This window comes from Mustelus asterias, chromosome 14, assembly GCF_964213995.1.
Source record: "Mustelus asterias chromosome 14, sMusAst1.hap1.1, whole genome shotgun sequence".
Classification (NCBI taxonomy): Eukaryota; Metazoa; Chordata; class Chondrichthyes; order Carcharhiniformes; family Triakidae; genus Mustelus; species Mustelus asterias.
Window position 1 is genome coordinate 5,350,818 of NC_135814.1, and position 25,292 is coordinate 5,376,109.

General features: G+C 47.0%; 1 protein-coding gene across 3 annotated transcripts in view; it reads left to right on the forward strand.

Moving 5' to 3' along the window:
* dnpep (aspartyl aminopeptidase) overlaps positions 1 to 25,292 on the forward strand; it is a 58,776-nt gene that overhangs the window by 12,119 nt on the left and 21,365 nt on the right. For all 3 annotated transcript variants that reach the window (XR_013499484.1, XM_078227810.1, XM_078227811.1), the window contains exons 3-11: positions 3,590 to 3,678; positions 4,748 to 4,861; positions 9,098 to 9,223; positions 9,749 to 9,873; positions 12,073 to 12,157; positions 15,579 to 15,686; positions 18,844 to 18,921; positions 22,533 to 22,616; positions 24,618 to 24,778. Coding sequence is in view for 2 of the 3 variants with exons in the window: in XM_078227810.1 (XP_078083936.1) it covers positions 3,590 to 3,678; positions 4,748 to 4,861; positions 9,098 to 9,223; positions 9,749 to 9,873; positions 12,073 to 12,157; positions 15,579 to 15,686; positions 18,844 to 18,921; positions 22,533 to 22,616; positions 24,618 to 24,778 (970 nt within the window). In the remaining variant the exon portion in view is untranslated. The remainder of the gene's footprint in view (positions 1 to 3,589; positions 3,679 to 4,747; positions 4,862 to 9,097; positions 9,224 to 9,748; positions 9,874 to 12,072; positions 12,158 to 15,578; positions 15,687 to 18,843; positions 18,922 to 22,532; positions 22,617 to 24,617; positions 24,779 to 25,292) is intronic.

The following is a 25,292-nucleotide window of genomic DNA, read 5'->3' on the forward strand; positions in this document are numbered from 1 at the left end:
CCCTACAGTACAGAAAGAGGCCATTCGGCCCATCGAGTCTGCACCGACCACAATCCCACCCAGGCCCTACCCCCATATCCCTACATATTTACCCGCTAATCCCTCTAATCTACGCATCCCAGGACACTAAGGGGCAATTTTAGCATGGCCAATCAACCTAACCCGCACATCTTTGGACTGTGGGAGGAAACCGGAGCACCCGGAGGAAACCCACGCAGACATGAGGAGAATGTGCAAACTCCACACAGACAGTGACCCAAGCCGGGAATCGAACCCAGGTCCCTGGAGCTGTGAAGCAGCTGTGCTAACCACTATGCTACTGTGCCGCCCCATTGCATGGGAAGCTGTGCCGTATCAGTGGGTGATTCAGTTTTAGAAAGAGGATCATGTTCCTCATCCACTCTGTACATTTTACAGGCCAAATTGCTGAAATCTTACAGCGCAGGAGGCCATTTGACCCATTGTGTCTGTGCTGGCGATCCAAATGAGCAGTGCACCTAAAGTTTATTTATTAGTGTCACAAGTAGGCTTTAGATTAGCCAATGTACCTAAACAGCACGTCTTTCGGACTGTGGCAGGAAACCCACGCAAATGGGAGAATGTGCAAACTCCACACAGACCCAAGCCGGGAGTTGAACCCGGGTTCCTGGCACTGAGATGCAGCAGTGCTAACCACGGTGCCACCGTTCTGCCCCTTCAAGATCCCGAGGGGTGTGGACAGGGTAAATACTGAGAAACTGTTCCCACTCAGTCGTATATCAAGAACTAGGGAGCACAGAATCAAAATAATGGGCAAAAGGAGTAGAAGTGATGCGAGGAAATATCTTCATTCAGAGGGCGGTTGGAGTCTGGAACGAACTTCCCTGAGAGGATGTTGGGGACAGGTTCGATCGAGGTGTTTGTATGAGAATTGGATTGCTATCAGAAAAGAGGTAACGGGGCTGAGGCAGGGGAGTGGGACTTGGTCGAACGCCCTTTGGAAGAGCCAGACTCGTTGGACCGAATGGCCTCCTTCTGCACAGTAAAGATTCTGTGATCTGCTGCCCTTGTCAAACTGCGCATCACCCCCAGTCCTGTCATTGGGAACATCGGTTTACAGCGAATGCTCAAGGCTCAGCATTGAGACCTGAACGCACAGCCTTCTGACACCGTGCTAAGGCCATCTAATTTATGACTGTAACCATAAAATGAGAGGTATAAAGTACACCCTACAAGGTTGAATCCTGTGATAACAGTTGATTTGCACAGTGCTCAGCACAAAACTCTTGAGTTACATTCAGCATAATTTCCATGTGGTGCTGCAGCTTTCCCAGAGCCGAGAATCCTGTGTTGGCCTCGTTTATCCAGCACGTCTCCCATCCCACACCTCCCACCTTCATCCCTGAGGTGATCAAACAAAGCACCCAGAGGCGGCATGCGGGAAATCTATTTTTACATGACTTGCGGTTAGGATTTGGAACGCACTGCCAGATAGGGCGGTGGATACAGACTCAGGAGTAACTTTTAAAAGGTAATTGGATAAATACTTGAAGGAAAAATAATTGCAGAACACGAGGAAAGAACAGTGAAGCGGGACTCTGGTTTGCTCTTCAAAAGGGCAAGCACAGACTCGGGGCTGAATAACCTCCTTCAGGGCTGTACCATTCTGACTGTAACTCTGCCAGCATCCTAGCTCACACCAAACTCCCTTCACCCATCGTCTCAGTGCTTGTTAACCCCCCCCCCCCCCTCCTGTCTGTGTGGGTCTCCTCCGGGTGCTCCGGTTTCCTCCCACAGTCCGAACATGTGCGGGTTAGGTTGATTGGCCATGCTAAATTGACTTTAGTGTTGGGGGATTAGCAGGGTAAATATGTGGGTTTGTGGGAATAGAGCCTGGGTGGGATTGTGGTCAGTGCAGAATCGATGGGCCAAGTGGCCTCCTTCTGCACTATAGGATTCTACGATTCAATCAGATAACGCCTCCAGTTTTAAAATTCTCATCTTTGCTTCATATCCTTGTACCTACCCCACGTGGACTGCAGCGGTTCAGGAAGGCAGCTCACCACCACCTTCTCAAGGGCAGTTAGGGATGGGCAATAAATGCTGGCCCAGCCAGTGATGCCCACATCTCTTTAAAGAATAAAACAAAACAGGTGATTGTGGTACTGGATTAGGAACCCTGAGACAGGGAGTTAAAAAATCTCACCATGGCAAATGATGAATTTAAAATTCAATAAATCCGCTGACATCCTGCTTGGGACCAGACAGCACTCACTGCGGGGGGGGGGGAAAAAACACTAATATCAACTCGTGTCCTGAACGGTGGATCTGACATTTGCATGCGCTTCCACGTCCATGATTACACGGCTCACTCTTGTTGCCCTCGGCTCACGTAGAGGTGGGCAATGACTCTTACCAACGCTGTCCAAGGCTCGTGGAAAAGATCTGAGCGTTTGACAGAGGGTGAGAATTTTTAAACCAAAATGTTGCTAGGCGAGAAGCAAGTGTTTCATGAGTACAAAGAGTGAAATGTGAATTCCAGCAATACCTTTCTAGTTTAAAATGTATTCATTAGTGTCAGAAATAGGCTTACCTTTACACGGCAATGAAGTTACTCTGAAAAATCCCCGAGTCGGCACATTCTGGCACCTGTTCAGGTAGACTGAGAGAATTTAGCACGGCCAATGCACCTAACCAGCACGTCTTTCAGACTCGGTAAGCAGTCTCACAACACCAGGTTAAAGTCCCAACAGGTTTATTTGGTAGCATGAGTTTTCGGAGCATTGCCCCAAACGTTCCAAAAGCTTATGCTACCAAATAAACCTGTTGGACTTTAACCTGGTGTTGCGAGACTACTTATTGTGCCCACCCCAGTCCAACGCCGGCAACTCCACATCATGTCTTTCAGACTGTGGGAGGAAACCGGAGCACCCGGAGGAAACCCACGCAGACACGGGGAGAACGTGGATATTCCATACAGTGACCCAAGCTGGGAATTGAACCCGGCTCCCTGGCGCTGTGAGGCAGCAGTGCTAACCACTGCGCCACCATATGAAATATACATGGAGAAACTGCTTGCCCTGGTGGGGGAATTAAGAAAAAGCTTCTATAATCGTAAAATCAGAGCCAGGCCATTCAGTAGTGAGGCGAGGAAAGACTGTGTCAGATAATTAGGAGTGGATGTCTTTAACTCTCACCCAAAAACGCCATGGGTGCTGGGGACAATTGATTCTTGAAGCAATGTGGTTTAAAGAAGAGTAGATGGGTCTGAGGTGCAGATTAACCATCATCTCACTGAATGAGAGAACCTTGAGGGGCCAGATGGCCTCCTTTTGTTTCTAATGTCCCAGCGTTTCTGGATCGGAGATCTTGCTGGTCTGAATGATTAAGTACATATCACACTGGATAGATAAAGGCAAAATACTGCAGACGCAGGAATCTGAAACAAAAGCAGAAAATGCTGGAGAAACTCAGCAGGTCTGACAGCATCGTGGAGAGAGAATAGAGCCAACGTTTCGAGTCTGGGTGACCCTTCATCACTGGGTAGTGTTTATTTTTATGAAACAACCTGATTATTGGTGGGTAACCAGTTTGCACTTTCTTGTTGCAGTTGTTGAAGAGTGCAAAAGGCGACTTTGTTGCGCCGGCTTCCAGGAACTGAAGGAGATCGACCACTGGGACCTGAAACCCGCCAGCAAGGTGAGGGGCAGTGGGGGGAGCATGGACTGAGAAGCAGAGGTAGTCATTCGCTCGGAGGTTTCCACTAAAAACAGTTAGAATATTAGTCTTACAACTTGGAGATCACAGTGCTTTCACAATTAAAGTTCTCTGGCACTATGAGGCCACACAGGAGTGTGATAGTATACACGCCACTTGTCTGGATAATGCAGCTCGAACAACACCCCGGAAGCTCGACACCATCCAGCATTCATGATTTCGTACACCCTCTCTTAATTCTCCCAGAACCTTTTTAAGTTCATTATTAGTGTCACAAGCAGGTTTACATAAACATTGCAATGTGAAAATCCCCTTGTCGCCACACTCCAGCGCCTGTTCGGGTACACTGAGGGAGAATTTAGCATGGCCACTGCACCCTAACCAGCACGTCTTTCAGACTGTGGGAGGAAACCGGAGCACCCGGAGGAAACCCACACAGACACGGGGAGAATGTGCAAACTCCGCACAGACAGTGACTCAAGCCGGGAATCGAACTCTGGTCCCTGGCTGCTGTGAGGCAGCAGCGCTAACCACTGTCACCGTGCTGCCGAAGGAGAATAATCCCAATTTCTCCAGTCTCTTCACATAACTGAAAGTAAAGTAAAGTTTACTTATTAGTCACAAGTAACACTGCAATGAAGTTACTGTGAAATTCCCCTAGTCGCCACACTCCGGCGCCTGTTCGGGTCAATGCACCCTAACCAGCACATCTTTCAGAATGTGGGAGGAAACCGGAACACCCGGAGGAAACCCACGCAGACACGAGGAGAACGTGCAAACTCCACACAGACAGTGACCCAAGCCAGGATTTGAACCCGGGTCCCTGGCGCTGTGAAGCAGCAGTGCTAACCACTGTGCCACCGTGCCGCCCATAGTCAATCTCCCCTTATCCTAACCATGACCTTGATATCCTTCCTAAAGTGCCATGCCCAGAATTGGGCACAATGCTCCAGCTGAGGCCTACGCAGAGTAGTCAAATCAAAGAATGTGTGTCGGGCACAATCTGCTGATTGTTGACTGAGCCATGTGTAATTCCCTTTGCTTTCAACAGTATTACATGACCAGGAACTACTCCACAATAATTGCCTTTGCAGTGGGAGGCAAGTACAAACCAGGGAATGGATTCAGCATGATTGGAGCTCATACGGACAGTCCCTGCCTGCGGGTGAGTCTGGAATATCAACCACTGTGGTCCGGTTCTGCCAGGAGGGCTCACTTTTAACATTTAAGAAAAACTTGGGCAGGTACATGGATGAGAGGGTGTGGAGGGATATGGTCCAGGTGCAGGTCAATGGGACGAGGCACAAAAATGGTTCGGCACAGGCAAGAAGGGCCAAAAGGCATGTTTCTGTGCTGTAATGTTCTATGGTTCTATGGAGGGTAGGTGAATACCATAGGGACAAGAAAGAGGTTGAGTACAACCGACTCAAGAACAGCTTCTTCCCTGCTGCCGTCAAACGTTTGAATGGACCTACCTCATATTAAGTTGATCTTTCTCTATACCCTAGCTATAACTGTAACACTACATTCTGCACTCTCCTTTCCTTCTCTATGAACAGTATGCTTTGTATAGCGAGAGAAACAATACTCTTCACTGTATACTAATACATGCAACAATAATAAATCAAATCAACAGCAAATTTCATTCACCCTGTTCCGTGAACTCTGCTGATCTCTGACAGGGAGAGATTGGTGCCAATGGGCGCTGTAACAAGGCGACATCTCATACAAGGCATTTTCTCACATCTGACAATTTGGGGCAAGGGTGTAGCTGGAGAATGGGTGCTGAGATTCCACAATCAGAAGCGAGCTGGTTGTTGTTTCATGTTGGCAAGATTTTAGAGTCCATTATTAAAGATGAGATTGCGGAGTCCTTGGAAGTGCATGATAAAATAGGACTGAGTCAGCACGGCTTCGTCAAGGGGAGGTCAAGTCTGACAAATCTGTTAGAGTTCTTTGAGGAGGTAACAAGGAAGTTAGATCAAGGAGAGCCAGTGGATGTGATTTATTGAGATTTCCAGAAGGCCTTCGACAAGGTGCCACACAGGAGACTGTTAAATAAGTGCCCATGGTGTTAAGGGTAAGATCCTGGCATGGATAGAGGATTGGTTGACTGGCAGAAGGCAGAGAGTGGGGATAAAGGGGTCTTTCTCAGGATGGCAGCCGGTGACTAGTGGTGTGCCTCAGGGGTCGGTGCTGGGACCACAACTTTTCACAATATACATTAACGATTTGGAAGAAGGAACTGAAGGCACTGTTGCTAAGTTTGCAGATGATACAAAGATATGTAGAGGGACAGGTAGTATTGAGGAAGCAGGAGGGCTGCAGAAGGACTTGGACAGGTTAGGAGAGTGGGCAAAGAAGTGGCAGATGGAATACAATGTGGAAAAGTGTGAGGTTATGCACTTTGGAAGGAGGAATGGAGACATAGACTATTTTCTAAATGGGGAAAATGCTTAGGAAATCAGAAGCACAAAGGAACTTGGGAGTCATTGTTCAAGATTCTCTTAAGGTTAATGTGCAGGTTCAGTCGGCAGTTAGGAAGGCAAATGCAATGTTAGCATTCATGGTGAGAGGGCCAGAATACAAGAGCAGGGATGTATCTCTGAGGCTGTTTAAGGCTCAGGTCAGACCCCATTTGGAGTATTGTGAGCAGTTTTGAGCCCCATATCTACAGAAAGATGTGCTGGCCTTGGAAAAGGTCCAGAGGAGGTTCACAAGAATGATCCCTGGAATGAAGAGCTTGTCATATGAGGAACGGTTGAGGACTCTGGGTCTATACTCGTTGGAGTTTAGAAGTATGAGGGGGGATCTTATTGAAACTTACAGGATACGAGGCCTGGATAGAATGGACATGGAGAGGATGTTTCCACTAGTAGGAAAAACTAGATCCAGAGGGCACAACCTCCGGCTAAAGGGATGATCCTTTAAAACAGAGATGAGGAATTTCTTCAGCCAGAGAGTGTGTGAATCTGTGGAACTCTGCCACAGAAGGCTGTGGAGGCCAGGTCATTGAGTGTCTTTAAGACAGAGATAGATAGGTTCTTGATTAATAAGGGGATCAGGGGTTATGGGGAAAAGGCAGGAGAATGGGAATGAGAAAACAAACAGCCATGATTGAATAGCGGAGCAGACTCGATGGACCGAGTGGCCTAATTCTGCTCCTATGTCTTATGGTCTTATGTTTTGAGTACTCCCTAACACATCAGTCTCACACAATTGGGGGTAAGAAAGGGAATTGAAAGGAAAAAAAAAGTTGCTGAAAATCGGACTTGAAAGCAGGAGTAGACCATTTAGCCCTTCGAGCTTGCCCTGCCATTCAACAGGATCTAAGGAAGGATGTGTTGGATAAGTAGTCTGATAATAACTGATCTGACTGTGGTCTCAGCTTCACTTGGCCTTGCACTCATCAGGACCAGTGTCAAATTTCAAACAAACCCAACAGTTTATACTACTGGAGAAAAGGATGCTAACTTCCAAGAAGAAGGCCTGAACACATTCCTTTTGTTTGCAGAGGATGGGTTGTTGCCTACAAATGTAAGTGTAAATGAGCCACCCGACGCGCTCGAGTTTTTAAAGCTTGCAGCTTACCTGGGAGTTTGGGGAGCCTGTAATTCTTTCTCCATGGCAGCTCCTTGTCCAATCAGAGTCAACCTACCAACCAGTCAGCCTTTTCTCCTGTAGTAGAAATTGTTGCTTTTGTTTGAAATTTGGTATTCTTGTGTTTGTGATGATGAGTTATAGATGAAAAGATTTGTGTTTCCAGTTATTATTCCAGTTCTGTACCACTGAGCGATTTGTTTAGGAAAAAATTCACACACCGAATGTGGAAGGAACAGGAACGTGGCTAGCTCTTTCAAAGAGTCTGCATGGGTCAAATGGCCTTCTCTTCGCTGCACTATTCTATAATTGTTGGAAGCAAAGGTTTCTTTAATTTCCTTCTTTCTCTTCGTTTTCCCCTTCACTCTGTTTCCTCTTTCTACATTTTCCTTTCCCCTCTTGTGGTTTTGAGTTTATCACAGTGGGGGATATCAGTGATGGGAATGGAATAATTCATTCCACTTTTTGCAACCAGTGTTGGTGTTGACTACTCCTGGGTCAGGTGTGATGAGGCTTGGATAGTGTGGAAGGTTTCCTGAATGCCGCCTGCGAGATGCAAACTTACCCCAACCTTAGAGGTCTGATCCCTTAAAACCAACAGATTTTAACACCACTTGCATTGCTTCCATTCTTAAGTATTCCATCACAACCAGAGAATCACTTACAATGGCTTTTTTTCCTTTAGTGTTCTCCAAGGATCTATCCTTGCCCCCCCCCCTCCTATTTTTACAGGCTTTCTCTTGGCCACATGAGCCACAGCGTTGGTTTACACACCGGGTAGACTGCACACTGGCAACACCCAGTTCACCATCACCTCTCTGGGCTCCTTCACTGGTGCTGAATTATCAGACTACTCGTCCGACACTCAGTACTGGATGAGCAGACATTTCCTCCAGTTAAATATTGGAAAGACTGAAGCCACCCTTTTCAATCCCTGCTCCAAATTCCATTCCCTACCTTAATCCCTCTCCCTGACAACAGGCATGGGGACATTCAAACAAACAGCTAAGAGTTGGCCATTCAGCCCCTCCAACTTGCTCTGTCATTTTATGAGATCATGGCTGATCTCTTCGTAACCAATTTTATAAAAGTAAAATCCTGTAGATGCTGGAAAACTGAAATCATAAACAAAAGATGGTAGAAAACTCAGCAAGTCTGGCAGCATCTGGAGAGAGAGAAACAGGGTTAAAGTTTTGAGTCCATATGGCTCTTTCAGAGATTAAGCCAAGATGATTGTAAACTTGGTGTCACATTTGATTCTAATTTCTGCCCAGTGTACGTGCGTGGGTATTTACTTTTATGTTTGTTCACAGGATGTGGGCTTTACTGGCAAGCCCATCCCTAATTGCCCTTGAGGAGGTGGTGGTGGGCTGCATTCCTGAACCGCTGCAGTCTACCCGGTGCACTGGTGGATGGGTTTGGGAGCATTGGGGCGGCACGGTGGCACAGTAGTTAGCATTGCTGCCTCACAGCGCCAGGGACCCGGGTTCAATTCTAGCCTCGTGTCACTGTCTGTGCAGAGTCTGCACGTTCTCCCCGTGTCTGCGTGGGTTTCCTCCGGGTGCTCCGGTTTCCTCCCACAGTCCAAAGATGTGCTGGTTAGGTTGATTGGCCATGCTAAATTGCCCCTAATGCAGGGGATTAGCAGGGTAAATACGTGGGCTTACGTGAATAGGGCCTGGGTGGGATTGTGGTTGGTGCAGACTCGAATGGGCTGAATGGCCTCCTTCTGCACTGTAGGCGTTCTATGATTCATTCATTCTTTGTATTATTATTGTGTTGAATTTCTTTCTGTTACCAGGTGAAGCTCAGGTCAAAGAAGACGCAGGTGGGTTACCTGCAGGTTGGGGTGGAGTGTTACGGTGGTGGAATCTGGAACACCTGGTTCGACCGTGACCTCACAGTGGCTGGCAGGGTTCTGGTAAAGGTAAGTTCGGTTCGTTGGCTGCACTGGCTCCTAGTTCCGGCAACATCACAACTTTCAAATTCTCATCCTTGTTTTCAAAAACATCCATAACCTTTCTCCCCCTCTAAGTAAAATCCTCCGGCCCTACAACCCTCCAGGATCTCTGTACTCCTCCACTTCTGGCATCTTACACATTCCCACTTTCCATTGCTCCATCAGTGGTGGATATATCTTCTACTGCCAAGGCCCTAAAGTCCGGAATTCCCATCCTAAACCCCTCCACCTCATACTCCTTAAAACCCACCCCATTGACCAACCTTTTGGTCACTTGTCCCACTACCTCCTTCTGTTGGCAAGGAGTCAAACTCTGTGAAGCACCTTATGCCACTTCAGTAGGTTAAAGACGTGATGTGAATGCAGGTTGTTGTTCTTCCAGTTCCTTCTCTATCTTCAGTGCAGCCATTGCAATGTCATTCAGGTGCGTACAATTTGATGCGGCAATTTTTACTCTGGCAATTTAGATCTCTGCTTCTCTTCTGCTTCTAGAACGGAGACAAACTAGAGCATCGTCTGATCAACGTGGTTGACCCAGTCCTTCGTATCCCTCACCTGGCCATCCACCTGCAGAGAGAGATGAACGACAACTTTGGACCCAACAAGGAGACTCACCTGTACGCTGGCGCGGTTGGCGGCCTTTGTAATGCGCTGAGTGACTCTTCCTCCCCTCGCCTCAACTGACAGTGGCATAGTGGCGCAGTAGCATTGTCGCTGGATTAGCGATCCAGACACCCAGGGTAATGCTTTGGGGACCTGGGTTCCAATCCCACCACAGCAGATGGTGAAATTTGAATTCTGTTAAAATCTGGAATTAAGAATCTACTGATGACCATGAAACCATTGCCGATTGTCGGGAAAACCCATCTGGTTCACTAATGTCCTTTTAGGGAAGGGAATCTGCCATCCTTACCTGTTCTGGCCTATATGTGACTCCAGAGCCACAGCAATGTGGTTGACTCTCAAATGGGATGGGCAACAAATGCTGGCCCAGCCAGCGTCGCCCACATCCCGTGAAAGAATAATAAAAGTTACATTCCTACTGGGAACCGCTGGTACAAGTTGCACTTTGGAGACTTGGACGTTCAACCTGAGCCAAGGCTTCACTGCAGCGCCGAGGGCTCGCTGCTTCTATTCTATACACCCACTAAACTTTCAGATGAAAAGGTTGGCTCCCTTGTGCTCATGTATGGGGAAGTAATAACTCCCACAGTCACTGCAGGCGAGGGGTCAGAGTCGGTGCTGAGAGGGTGTTTACCCTCGGAGGAGGGGTGGGTGGAGGATGACGCTGGCTGGTTGGAATCTAGAACCAGCAGCCCCATTTAAGATGGGGAGGAATTTCTTCTCTCAGAGGGTCATTAAGTGCTTGAAATTCTCTTCCGCAGAGATCAGTGGAGGTTGGGTGTTGAATTTGTTCAAGGCTGAGTTGGAAGGATTTTTGATTGAGAAGGGAGTCGAGGGTTATGGGAGGCGGGCAGTAAAGTGGAGTGAAGGGCGCAGTCAGATCGGCCCTGATCTTGTTGACTGTCGGGGCAGGTTCGAGGGGCTGAATGGCCTACCCCTGCTTCTATTATGCTCTTCCAGCTATTTCAAAGAAGGGCAGTGGAGTTCTCCCGGTATCCTGGCCAATGTTTATCCCTCAACCTGTATCACTAAGAAAAGAGAAATACTGATAGGAGCACTCAGCAAGTCAGGCAGCGTCTGTGGAGGGAGAAACAGAGTTCATATCTCGGGTTGATATCCTTTCATCAGAACTTTCAGCAAATACCTCCTGAATTGTCACCAATCTGAAACACTGACCCTGCTTCTCTGACCACCGACGCTGCCTGATCTGCTGAGCATTTCCAGCGTTTTCTATTTTTACCTGGTCATTGCTGTTGGGGTCCCCCTCACGCTCTCTCGCTCTCTCTTCTACACCAGACTTGACAACGCTGTTGTTGCATCACAGACACAATTCATAGGTCTGTGCAAGTCCATCTACACCCGTGCATGTCTCTTCATTTAATCATCTGATCAGTGCATCCTATTCCTTCCTCCCTCCTAGCTTCCCCTTAAACGTTTCTACACTATTCACCTCAATTAGTCCCTGTGGCAGGGAGTTCCACATTCTTACCATTCTCTCTGAGTGAAGATGCTTCTCCTGAATTACTTCTTGACTTAATGTACATGGTCCCTCGTTTTGGACTTTTCCTCGCAAGTGGAAACAATATTCTTATCAAACCCTTTTCATCATTTTAAATACCTCTATCAGGCCACCCTTCAGTCGTCTCTTTTCCAGAGCGAGAGCTCAAACCTGTTCAACCTTTCCCGTTAGACAAAACTTCTCAGTTCCGCTATCATTGCTGCCATTTTTCTTGGCACCTTCGGTAGGATGCCTTTCTATCTTTTTTTTTAATAAGAGGACCAGAACTGGGCACACAAATTCAAGTGTGTTTTAACCAAGGTTAGACATGAGTTTAGCGTAACTTCTCTGCATTTCAATTCTCCACCTCTAGATATGGATCCTAGTGCTTTGCTTGTAAATGACATTATTAACCTGCATCACCACCTGTAATAACTTGTGCATCTGTACCGTATCCCCCTCCCCCCCACCCCGCTCCCTCCCCCCACTGCCAATTCCTCTACCCCATTTAGACACTTACTTTCCAAGGTCTATGTGACCTCCTCATTCTTTCTCTGAAAATCTATTATCCGGCAGATATCTATATCAAACTTTGTTTGCCAATTACACCCGCAGTCTGCAAGTCTGTGTTTTGGAATTTTTCTGAAATCCCATTGGTGGCTATGCTGAATGCTAACTGTACGTATCTTTCAAGGATTCCGATCATAGCTACAGCTGTGCAGGATCAACTAGAACTGGGAGTGAAATCGACTGGAAATGCCTGCGACGCGAGTCAGATGGTAAATCAACCTGTCTGCTATTGTTTCAAAAGCAAATTCGCCCCTTGGGCACCAGTGTAATAATGTTGCACTTTCATTGTGAAATAGGTTTATCGTTGAAGGGCCATGAAAAATCGTGCAGAATAACACGTAACCAAGAAGCAGTGGTTAGATGAGAGAAGAGAAACTGCGTGTGTCGGAAGTTTGAAATAGAACATTCTTGAAATGCACAACTGTCTCTGTAGAATAATCCCGTCACTCCCATTCCCTCACTCTATCCCCATAGTCCTGCCAGTTTATTTCCTTCAATTTCCATCCAATTCCCTTATGAAACTATTCATCATCTTCTCTTCCACCACCGTCGTAAGCTGCAGGTTCCAGATCGTTATCACTCGCTGAGTATCAATGTTTTTCCTCGTATTTCCCCTGTATCTCTAAATCTATGTCCCCCAGTCCTTGTGCCATCAGCGAATGGGAACAGCTTTTCTTTGTCTGACATATTTAACTCTGTCACAATCTTACATACTGCTATCAACTCTCCCCTAAATCTCCTTTGCTGCAACCCCAGCTTCTCCACCTTATCCTTGCAGCTAAAATTGCTCATCCCCAGAATCATTCTGGTAAACCTCCTCTGCATGGCATGGGCAGCACTGTGGTTAGCACCGCTGCCTCACAGTGCCAGGGACCCAGGTTCGATTCCCGACTTGGGTGACTGCGCAGACTCCGCACAGACATTCTCCCCGTGTCTGCGTGGGCTTCCTCCGGGTGCTCCAGTTTCCTCCCACAGTCTGAAAGACGTGCTGGTTAGGTGCATTGGCCGTGCTAAATTCTCCCTCAGTGTACCCGAACAGGCGACTGGAGTGTGGGGAATTTCACAGTAACTTCATTGCAGTGTTAATGTGAGCCTTACTTGTGACTAATAAAATACACTTGACTTTAACTCTCGCATTATTGCTGAATTGTGATGCCAAGAACTGAACACAAACCTCTAACTGTGGCACGAGCAAAGCTGTATTAGGTTCAGCATAACTTCCCTGCTTTTATACTCAGTACCTCAATATACTTACGAAGCCCAAGATCCCAAATGCTTTGCTAACTACTCTCAAGATATCCTGCCACCTTCAAAGATCTGTGCCCATGAAGGTTCAGGGTCCCTCTGTTCCTGCAACCTGGTGCCATTCGCTGTGTATTGATCAAGCCTGTGGTTTTTGCCAGAAGAGATCCGGAGAAGTTGGGAAAGGAAATAGATTGTAAAAGGAGTGGAGAAATGAGGCAGATGAAGCCGAGGGGACAATCGTGCAGGAAACACTGACGTGACTACTGACTCCCTCCAGGAGGAGGGAGCAAGACAAAGGAGGAGATCGTTAAATCCCTAGATCTTAAACATCAAACGATATGGGGCTAGTGCTGGAAAATGGCATTGAGGTAGCAGATCAGCCATGAGGGGCCGAATGGCCTAGTCCTATTTGCAATGTTCCTGAGTTCTTAGGAAGAATGTGTGGACAGAATATTCACAAACAAGAGAGGAAGAGTGTACAGAATAAAATATTCAGAGACAACGGGGAAAAGAATGTACAGAACAGAATATTCAGAAGAATGCGAGGAAGACTGTTGATTGAATAAGCATTGGCAAGAGAGATTAGAGCTGCGAGGAAGGTCACCTTCCAGACAAACCTTTGTCTCAGGGACTGCTACAGTCTTTACTGAATTCTGTTGATAATATGGATGCTTTGGTAATATGGGAGAGGGGGGTGTGCAGCGGAACTTGGGTGTCCTTGTACACCAGTTGCTGAAGGTAAGCACGCAGGTGCAGCAGGCGATAAAGAAGGAAAATGGTATGTTGGCCTTCATTGCGCGAGGTTTCGAGTACAGGAGCAGGGATGTGTTGTTGGAATTATACAAGGCCTTGGTGAGGCCACACCTAGAATATTGTGTGCAGTTTTGGTCTCCTTTTCTGAGGAAGGATGTTCTTGCTCTCGAGGGAGTGCAGCAAAGGTTTACCAGGCTGATTCTGGGGATGGCAGGACTTGTGTATGCGAAGAGATTGACTAGGTTAGGGTTGTTTTCACTGGAGTTCAGATGAATAAGGGACGACCTCATAGAGACTTAGAAATATCTAACAGGACTAGACAGGATAGATGCAGGAAGGATGTTCCTGATGGTGGGGGAGTCCAGAACCAGAGGTCACAGTCTGAGGATCTGGGGTAGATCATTTAGGACGGAGATGAGGAGACATTTCTTCACCCAAAGAGTGGTGAGCCTGTGGAATTCATTACCACAGGATGTAGTTGATGCCAAAACATTGAATGTATTCAAGAGGCGGCTGGATACAGCACTTGGGGCGAATGGGATCAAAGGTTATGGGGAGAAAGGAGGATTAGGCTACTGAGTTGGACGATCAGCCATGATTGTGATGAATGATGGAACAGGCTCGAAGGGCTGAATGGCCTCCTCCTGCTCCTATCTTCTATGTTTCTATGTCTGACTGCAAATAGCTTTTCATATCATTTTTCAGCCTTGAAATACAAAAAGGTTGATTTCTTTTAATAATTTTAACAGAAAAGGACATGGAAATGTTGGTGTCTGTGTACTCCATTTGGTTGTGTATCTGGAGGACCATATTGAACCTTTAATGTCTGTTTCAAGGCCGCGTCCCAAAGGTGAAAGATTGATTTAGCACAGAGATTCATTCAACAGTTTCCCTGCTTGTTAACATCTCATTTTACATTTACAAAGCCCCGGTGAGGCCACAACTAGAGTATTGTATCCGGTTCTGGTCGCCACAATTTATAGGAAGGATGTGAGGGTCCTTGAGAGGGTGCAGTGGAGATTTACCAGAATGGTTCCAAGGTTGAGAGGTTTTGGCTGCAAGATTAAATTGGAGAAGCGGGTTGTTATTGAGGGGAGATTTGATAAGCCAATTGTACAAGATTCTGAGCAGTTTGCCTGAAGAAGACAAAGAAAAACAGTTTCCATTGGCACACGGTACATGTATCAGGAGACATAGATATAAAGTTTTTGCTAAAAGAAACTATTTTTTTACACAGTGAGTGATCAGGAGCTGGATGTCCGCAATGGTGGTGATTTTGAAAGGAAATCGAATGGGCCGGTGAGGGAAATAAACTCGTGGGGCCAGAGTAGAAGAATGGGAGTGACCAAATTGCTCCACAGTGAGCCAGCATAGATCCGAAGGGCTGAATGGCTGTCTGTACTGACTGCATTTAGATAAGGGCTTAGTTGAATCCACCCGTTGTGAGATGACTCAGGTCCCGACCAGATTGTTGGGGTGAAATTCTTTTCCCTTGCTGCCATCAACCACCCCTTGCAGGTGTTCCTTCAAAACTAAAATGTTTTCCTTGTCTTTTACGATGATGAAAGGTACTTTTATTTTTTTTCCCCTCTAGCTCTTACTGAGTTTTTATTGATTTGCTTTCATCCACAGTCAGAAAAACATCACACTGTCCTGTTGAACCTGCTTTGTACGCAGCTCGGGGTGAATGTGGACAACATTGTAGACTTTGAGCTGTGTCTGGCCGACACTCAGCCCGCAGTAAGTCTCTTTCTCTTTCTCTCTCTCTGTGAAGTGGCTCCAAGGAGTGTACCAATTGGAGGCCATAGTTAAGTGTGATTCGGTTGGTAAGTCCAGTCCCAAATGTGGAACCAGTGCCATTCCAATCAAGATTTGGTTTTGATTTGATTTATCATTGTCACATGTATCAGTATGCAGTGAAAAGTATTGTTTCTTGCGCGCTATACAGACAAAGCATACCGTTCTTAGAGAAGGAAATGAAAGAGTGCGGAATGTAGTGTTACAGTCATAGCTAGGGTGTAGAGAAAGATCAACTTAGTGCAGGGTAGGTCCATTCAAAGGTCTGTTTATGTAGCACCTTTCATCACTTCAGGACCCAAAGCATTTGGTGAAGTGCTTTTGAAGTGTAGTCACTGTTACAATGTGGGAAACACAGCAGCAGATTTACACACAGCAAGCTCCCACTGACAGTATTGACCCAGATAATCTGTGTTCATGATAACTAGTCTCACAACATCAGGTTTATTTGGTAGCACGAGCTTTCAGAGCACTGCTCCTTCATCACTCACCTGATGAAGGGGCAGTGCCCCGAAAGCTCGTGCTACCAAATAAACCTGTTGGACTTTAACCTGGTGTTGTGAGACTACTTACTGTGCCCACCCCAATCTAACGCCGGCAACTCCACATCATGTGTTCATGATGTTAGTTGAGGAATAATGGAATCTTTTACAACCGCTCAGAGCTGGATGGGCCTGGGTTTAGTGCCTCACCTGCAGTACCAGTGTTCCCGCTCCTGGTTGCTGTGTGGTAACTTGTGATATTGGCCAAGAAGGTGATTAGGCTCCGCTGTGATGCCATCCAGGCTCCAGTGGCCTCACTGCTTATCCTTACATGTGGAAGGGTGACTTGGCTGGTGCCAAGGAACAGGCATTGTCCTGTGGAACTGTACTCCCAGTAAGAGTTTTAACAACACCAGGTTAAAGTCCAACAGGTTTATTTGGTAGCAAATGCCATTAGCTTTCGGAGCGCTGCTCCTTCGTCAGATGGAGTGGATATCTTGACATAAAGGCCAATATCTGCTTGGGTACTTGCCAGTCACGCAAAGTTAAGTCAAGATATCCACTCCATCTGACGAAGGAGCAGCGCTCCGAAAGCTAATGGCATTTGCTACCAAATAAACCTGTTGGACTTTAACCTGGTGTTGTTAAAACTCTTACTGTGTTTACCCCAGTCCAACGCCGGCATCTCCACATCAGAACTGTACTCCAGCAGGAGGCAGCATATTCAGGAAATGGGGCAGAGGAAAGGGGTTGTTGTCGGCCTGATGTGCAGTTGAAATGTTAAATGTCTAAAATAGCAGCAAACAAAAGTGTGGATGAATGGCTTCTTTGTGTTTCTAACTTGCTTGTGTGTACATATGGGTATACGCCAGTGTGTGTTCTTGTTGCTGTTTTATGCAAAGTGTCTTTTCTACCAGGGCAACAAGGGGGCACAGTGGTTCATACTGCTGCCTTACAGCGCCAGGGGCCCGGGTTCAATTCCGGCCTCAGGTGACTGTCTGTGCGGGGTGTGCATGTTCTCCCTCTGTCGGTGTGGGTTTTCTCCGGGTGCTCCGGTTTCCTCCCACAGTCCAAAGATGTGTAGGTTAGGTGGATTGGCCATGCTAAATTGCCCCTTAGTGTCCAAAGATGTGGAGGTTGGGTGGACTGGCCATGATCAATACCCAGGGCTACAGGTTTCGGGTGGGAGGTTTGGGCATCGGTAGGGTGCTCTTTCGGAGGGTCGGTGCAGACCCGGTGGGCCTCTTCTGCACTGTAAGGATTCTATGGTTCTATGGCAAGTGGGTCAGTAACCAGTGGCCCTGAATTTAAAATCATAGAATTGCAGACGGAGTTCTCGCTGCTCTCCTGCCCAACACCTAAAAAATACACAGATGAACTAGTCGTCAGCTTCCTGTGTTTGAGTGCTCACTGTGTGTACATTGGCTGCTGAGTTTACTTCATGACATGAGTAATGGACATTTTACAGTTTGTAAAGAACTATGGGGCATCCTGAGATCGGGAAAGGTGCTATATAAATGAAAGTTCTATCATGCCTATAACCTATCCATAAGATCTGATCTTGTTTAACAGATGTCAATTGATAGGAACAGGAGGCCATTCGGATCCTCAAGTCCGTTCCACTGGATCTGGAAATCATTATTCACCTGAGACCGAACTCCGCGTAGCTGCCATTGTCCCGTAATACCCCAATGGGTGACAAAATCGCATGATCACATATTTAATAACAAGCGTTGATCTAGCATCAGTTATCACTGCAGAGGAGAGTTTCAAACCTCTCCCCCCTTTCGATCAGTTCAGGTAGTGTGTGGGCTGTGGTTTGGGAATCGGTTTATGGTCTCAGGGTTTGTGTGCGTGTGTGTGGGTGTGGGTGTGTGTGTGGGTGTGTGTGTGTGGGTGTGGGTCAGAGATTGAGACGAGGCCAAAATGTCTCAGATACCCGAAATCTGAAATAAAACCATTGAGCGGCTGTTTATAGGAGTACCTGTTCATGTTACCAGACCAGTATTCAGAAGCCGGGGCTGGGTGTCCAGAGACATGAGTTCACATCCCGCCACAGCAGCTGGAGAAATTAAATTCCATTACTTGAATAAATCTGGGATGAAAAAAAGCTTGTCTCGTAATGGTGACCATGAAACTGCCAAATTGTCATTAAAAACCCATCTGCTTCACTGGTGTCCTTGGGGGGGGGAAGGCAATCTGCCATCCTTGCCCCATCCAGTCCCACAGCAATTCTTAACCGCTCTCTGAAATTGCCTCCGATTTATTCACCATCGCCTTCTTAAGGGGTTGGCTAATAAATGTTGGCCTTGCCACTGACGCCTACATGCCTGTGAATGAATAACAGAAATAACTGTGGTGAGAGCGAAAGCGTCAATGTTTCGTTCCTTTGAAAACATCATCAAGGTGAAGTATTAACTCCACTTTTTACTCCACAATACATTGCAAAGCAAGGAAATGTTGCTTTGATTATTTTTTAGTGACTGGACTGGATTGGTTGGTGTGTTGTGTTGCTTGCGATGCAAGGACAGGCGCTTTGCCTTTTGAGATGTTGGATGTGGCGTTGATCCTGCTGTTTTTATTGTGCTTCATTCGGTTCCCTGCTCTCCTTTGTGTAGGCTCTGGGCGGCGCTTTCAAGGAATTCATATTTGCCCCACGTTTGGATAATCTACACAGCTGCTACTGTGCTCTGCAGGTAATGTCCCTTAACCACCGTCAGCTCTCCACAACTCCATTTGATGCCGATAGCAAGCACTGAGGAAGCGGGACGCAGTTCCAGAATTCACCCCCAAAACCCTCTGCACGCTATCGCTCCCCTCCTTTAAGGCAATAATTTCTTTGATCAAGCTTTTGGTCATTTGTCTTGCTATCTCCTCTTGTAGTTTGAACATAACACAAGAACATAAGAACTATGAGCAGGAGTAGGCCATCTAGCCCCTCAAGCCTGCTCCGCCATTCAATAAAATCATGGCTGATCTGATAGTGGGTTCAGTTCCACTTACCCGCCCGCTTCCCATAACCCTTAATACCCTTAATGGTTAAAAATCTATCTGTCTGTGACTTAAACACATTTAACGAGGTAGCCTCTACTGCTTCACTGGGCAGAGAATTCCAAAGATTCACTACCCTCTGGGAGAAGACGTTCCTCCTCAACTCTGTTCTAAATTGACTCCCCCATATTTTGAGGCTATGCCCCCTAGTTCTTGTTTCCATTGTAAGTGGAAATAACCTCGCTGCTTCTACCCTGTCTAGCCCCTTCATTATCTTATATGTCTCCATAAGATCTCCCCTCAACCTTCTAAACTCCAATGAGTACAGGCCCAGTCTACTCAATCTCTCCTCATAAGCTAACCCCCTCATCTCCGGAATCAACCTGGTGAACCTTCTCTGTACCCCCTCCAAAGCTAATATATCCTTTCTTAAATAAGGGGACCAAAATTGTACACACTACTCCAGGTGCGGCCTCACCAGTACCCTGTACAGTTGCAGCAAGACCTCCCTGCTTTTATACTCCCATCCCTCTCGCGATAAAGGCCAACATTCCATTCGCCTTCTTGGTCACCTGCTGCACCTGCAGACTGAGTTTTTGCGATTCATGCACAAGGACCCCCAGGTCCCTCTGCACAGTAGCATGTTGTAATTTTTCACCATTTAAATGGTGAAATGTAAGTAATGCTACAACACAGACATTTTACCGTGTTAAAAACACTGTGTAAGTTGTTGTCGATCAATGTCAAGTGCATTCTAATCGTTGCAAATATCCAATAATAGTCATTAGTAATGTATATCCAGACATGGTGTTTCTGTTGATTTAGTGTTCTTTTCAGTCTCTGTTTAGGCTGCTTGCACACTGCCCCTCCACGTTACTTTTACTTTGACTACAATCTTTATAACCTGACTCTCACCATGAACTATATTCACCCATCAACCTTGTGCTTGCTGACTTACACTGACTCCCAGTCTGGCAACACCTCGATTTTAAAATTCTCATCCTTGCTTTTAAATCCCTCTGCGGTCTCTCCCCTATGACTGTAATCCCCTCCAAATCTCTGCGTTTCTCCAACTCACGGCGCAGTGATTGGCACTGCTGCCTCACAGCATCAAGGGCCCAGCTTCGATTCCTGGCTTGGGTCACTGTCTGTGTGGAGTCTGCACGTTCTCCCTGTGTCTGCGTGGGTTTCCTCCGGGTGCTCCGGTTGTCTCCCACAGTCTGAAAGATGTGCTGGTTAGGTGCATGGGCCATGCTAAATTCTCCCTCAGTGTACCCAAACAGGCGCAGGAGTGAGGCAACTAGGGGATTTTCACAGTAACTTCATTGCAGTGTTAATGTAAGCCGACTTGTGACTAATAAATAAACTATTTTTTTAACTCTGGTCTCTTGCACCTTATCCACTGCCATCACCTCGCCGTTGGTGGCCTTCAGTTGCCTGGATCCTGAGCTCTGAAATTCCCTCCTTACATTTCTCAGCCTCTCTCCCCTCATTTAAGTTCCCCCTTCAAACCCACCTCTTTGACCAAATTTTTGGTCATCTGTCTTCGTACCTGCTTGGTGCCAAATTTTGTTTCAAAATGTTCCTGTGAATTTATTATTCAAAGGCGCTATATAAGTGAGAATTAATTTTGTCCTTGACAATGGTCTCCAGTACAAAAACAGAAAATGCTGGATAATCTCAGCAGGTCTGACAGCATCTGTGGAGAGAGAATTGAGCCAACGTTTCGAGTCTGGATGACCTTTCGTCAGACCTTTGATCAAGGGCCATCCAGACTCGAAACGTTGGCCCTATTCTCTCCCCACAGATGCCGTCAGACCTGCTGAGATTTTCCAGCATTTTCTGTTTTTGTTTCAGATTCCAGAATCCGCAGTATTTTGCTTTTATCTTAATGGTCTCCAGTAGTTTTCCCATCTGCCTGACATTAAACTGACTCAATCCCCAGCCATGGCTGAGTGGGCAGTGCTCCCGCTTCTCAGTCAGAAGGTTGTGGATTCAGGCGCTACCACTGAGCCACTGCTGACATGACAGAGACGTGAGTGAAAGGACTGAGACGCTGACCCACAGTCGCCTGACCCACAGTCGCCTGACCCACAGTCGCCTGACCCACAGTCGCCTGACCCACAGTCGCCCGACCCACAGTCGCCCGACCCACAGTCGCCCGACCCACAGTCGCCCGACCCACAGTCGCCCGACCCACAGTCGCCCGACCCACAGTCGCCCGACCCACAGTCGCCCGACCCACAGTCGCCCGACCCACAGTCGCCCGACCCACAGTCGCCCGACCCACAGTCGCCCGACCCACAGTCGCCCGACCCACAGTCGCCTGACCCGGAGCCGGCAACCCGCTGAAGAAAAGTGGCACGTGACATTCCCACTCTGTTTTATTGCCTTTAACAGTCAGACCCATAGAACATTACAGCGCAGTACAGGCCCTTCGGCCCTCGATGTTGCGCCGACCAGTGAAACCAATCTTAAGCCCATCTAACCTACACTATTCCAATATCATCCATATGTTTATCCAATGACCATTTAAATGCTCTTAATGTTGACGAGTCCACCACTGCTGCAGGCAGGGCATTCCACGCCCTTACTACTCTCTGAGTAAAGAACCTATCTCTAACATCTGTCCTATATCTATCACCCCTCAATTTAAAGCTATGTCCCCTCGTGCTAGCCATCACCATCCGAGGAAAAAGGCTCTCACTATCCACCCTATCTAATCCTCTGATCATCTTGTATGCCTCTATTAAGTCACCTCTTAACCTTCTTCTCTCTAACGAAAACAACCTCAAGCCCCTCAGTCTTTCCTCATACGATTTTCCCACCATACCAGGCAACATCCTGGTAAATCTCCTCTGCATCCTTTCCAACACTTCCACATCTTTCCTGTAATGCGGCGACCAGAACTGTACGCAATACTCCCAAGTGCGGCCGCACCAGAGTTTTGTACAGTTGCAACATGACCTCCTGGCTCCGAAACTCAATCCCTCTACCAATAAAAGCTAACACACCATACGCCTTCTTAACAACCCTATCAACCTGGGTGCCAACTTTCAGGGATCTATGCACATGGACACCCAGATCCCTCTGTTCATCCACACTACCAAGTATCTTACCATTAGCCCAGTACTCTGTATTCCTGTTACTCCTTCCAAAGTGAATCACTTCACACTTTTCCACATTAAACTCCATTTGCCACCTCTCAGCCCAGCTCTGCAGCTTATCTATGTCCCTCTGTAACCTGCCACTTCCCTCCGCACTGTCCACAACTCCACCGACTTTAGTGTCAGACCCCTTTCTGTATCCTCCGCAGGGTCTGATCGAATCATGCAAGGACGAAGGGACGTTGGCAGAAGACCTCAATATCCGAGTGGTTACGCTGTTTGACAATGAGGAGGTAAGAAGATTTCATAGAGTAGGCATTGAGATGTTCCAACTTGTGGGTAAGGCTGGAACCAGTGGCCATCGATACAGGATTGTCACTAATAAGCCCAATGAGGAATTCAGGAAGAATGTCTTTACCTGGAGAGTGGTGAGAAGGTGGATTCACCAACACAGAATGGTTGAGGTGAATTACAGAGATACAGTTGAGGGGACACTAGATAAACACGTGAGGCTAGAAGAAATAGAAGGATAGGCGGAGATGAAGAGGGGGTGGTAGAAGGTTTGCATAGAGCGTAACAGCAGCATGGAGCATTCGGACTGATTGTCCTGTTTCTGTGTGTAGCGACCATGTAAAATTAATAAATTTCAAAGACCCACAGAGGTCACTTGTGCTAAGGTAGTTAGCCATAGTCCATGAAACACCGCAGACATCTCTTTCCATTAGAGAGAGACATTGAATTGTGTAGCTTGAGGGGAATCAAGCTTGGGGCAAGGTGAGGAGACAAACCTCCATGAACTACTACAGCCAATACTGGGATTGAACCCATGCTGATGGGATCATTCTGTGCCACGTACTAGTGATGTCAGCTGTGGTTCAGTGAGTAGCACTCTCGCCTCTGAGTTAGAAAGTTGTGGGTTCAAATCCCACAATCTGGGCTCAACTTAGGTATGCAGTACTTAGGGAGTGCTGCACTGCCCGAGGTGCCTTTTTCAGGATGAAACTTTATAGCAAGGTGCTATCTGCTGTCCAAGGTGGATTTAAAAGATCCCATGGTACTCTTTTTGAAGCAAAACAAGGGAGTTCTCCCCAATGTTCCGACCAATATTTATTTCTCAACCAACACCAGATCACCTAGCCGTCACCTTGCCTGCCCTGAGTAAAGAAGGATGAACTCAGAACATAGAAACATAGAAACCCTACAGTGCAGAAGGAGGCCATTCGGCCCATCGAGTCTGCACCGACCACAATCCCACCCAGGCCCTACCCCCACATATTTACCCGCTAATCCCTCTAACTACACATCTCAGGGACAATTTTTAACCTGGCCAATCAACCTAACCCGCACATCTTTGGACTGTGGGAGGAAACCGGAGCACCCGGAGGAAACCCACGCAGACACGAGGAGAATGTGCAAACTTATAACACCTTTCTCAAGTGCAACAGCCAGTTTGCAAACAACAGGATCCCAAAACTAGCAACAAAATAAATGCCCAGAGAATCTGTCATTGTGATGTTTGTTGAGGAATAATTATTTAGTCAGGATACCAGGAAAAATCAACCTGCTCTTTGAGTCCTGAGAGGACGGGAAGGACATCAGTTTGACACCTCATCTGAAAGATGGCACCTCTGACAGTGCAGCACACCCTCAGTATTACAGTGGAAGTGTCAGACAAGACTTTGTGCTCAAGTCTCCAGGCTGGGGGTTGAATCCATGACTGCGATCACTGCAACTACCCCTTGAACCGGGGTTGACCCTTGTCAGAGGGCCCAGCAGTTTCAGACAATCCTGGGATTCTCACTGCTGGCGGAATTTGCAGGACACCCACCATCCAGCTGGAGCTTTCAGACTAGAATCATAGAATCCCTACAGTGCAGAAGGAGGCCATTGGGCCCATTAGGTCTGCACTGAACATAATCACACCCAGGTTCTACCTCCCTAGCTAGTCCCCCTGACACTAAGGGGCAATTTACATGGCCAGTCCATCTAACCTGCACATCTTTGGACTGTGGGAGGACTAGCTTTGGACTAGCAGAACTTCGTGTCAATTATAAAATCACCTTCTCTCATCAGAGTCCTAAAGGTTCCAAATCTCTCTGCTCTTCCCAGAAGCAACAAGGTCTTTGGGTCTTTAAAATGCACCTTAAGCCAGTCTTTCATTGAACCGTGGGACACACTGGCCTGCTCCTGTCCCCGTGTTCCTAAGAAGCTGGAATCCTTCCAGTACAATTGTGTTTTGCATCAAAGTTCTAATCTTGTTCTTTTTCCTCCCTCCTTCACCCCCGGCTCTTAAGGTTGGCAGTGAGAGTGCTCATGGCGCAGGGTCCTCCCTAACAGAGTTAGTTTTACGGCGCCTGTCTTCCAGTAGCCAAAACCTGACAGCGTTTGAGGAAGCCATTCCCAAGTCGTTCATGATCAGCTCAGATATGGCACATGCCGTCCACCCCAACTACGTGTAAGTGTTTCAAGTTTCACTTTTACAGGATGACATCCCTTGCTGCCCAGATTATTCCTCCCCTATCGTCTAGAATAGTAATGTTGTTGGATTAACAATTACTCAAGAAGCAATGCTGGATTACAAGGCAGGGGCTCACTGGGCTCTGTTACTACTGTCTTTGAAAATTAAATGCCATGTGTTATCCAACAAGTATAACTTTCCTGTAGCAGTTTAAAGTAATGATGTGGAGATGCCGGCGTTGGACTGGGGTGAATTGATCAAAAAGAATAAGTTTGGCCAAACTGAGTAAGAATGGCAGATTTCCTTCCCCGCAGGACATGGGGTGATCCAGATTGGCTTCTACGTCAATCCGATAGTCTCATGATCGTTATTAATGAGATTAGCATCTTATTTCAGTGTTATTAATTGAATTTAAAATGCCCTGGGTCTCACAACACCAGGTTATTAAAGTCCAGCACCTCTGGGTGCTCCGGTTTCCTCCCACATTCTGAAAAAGACGTGCTGGGTAGGT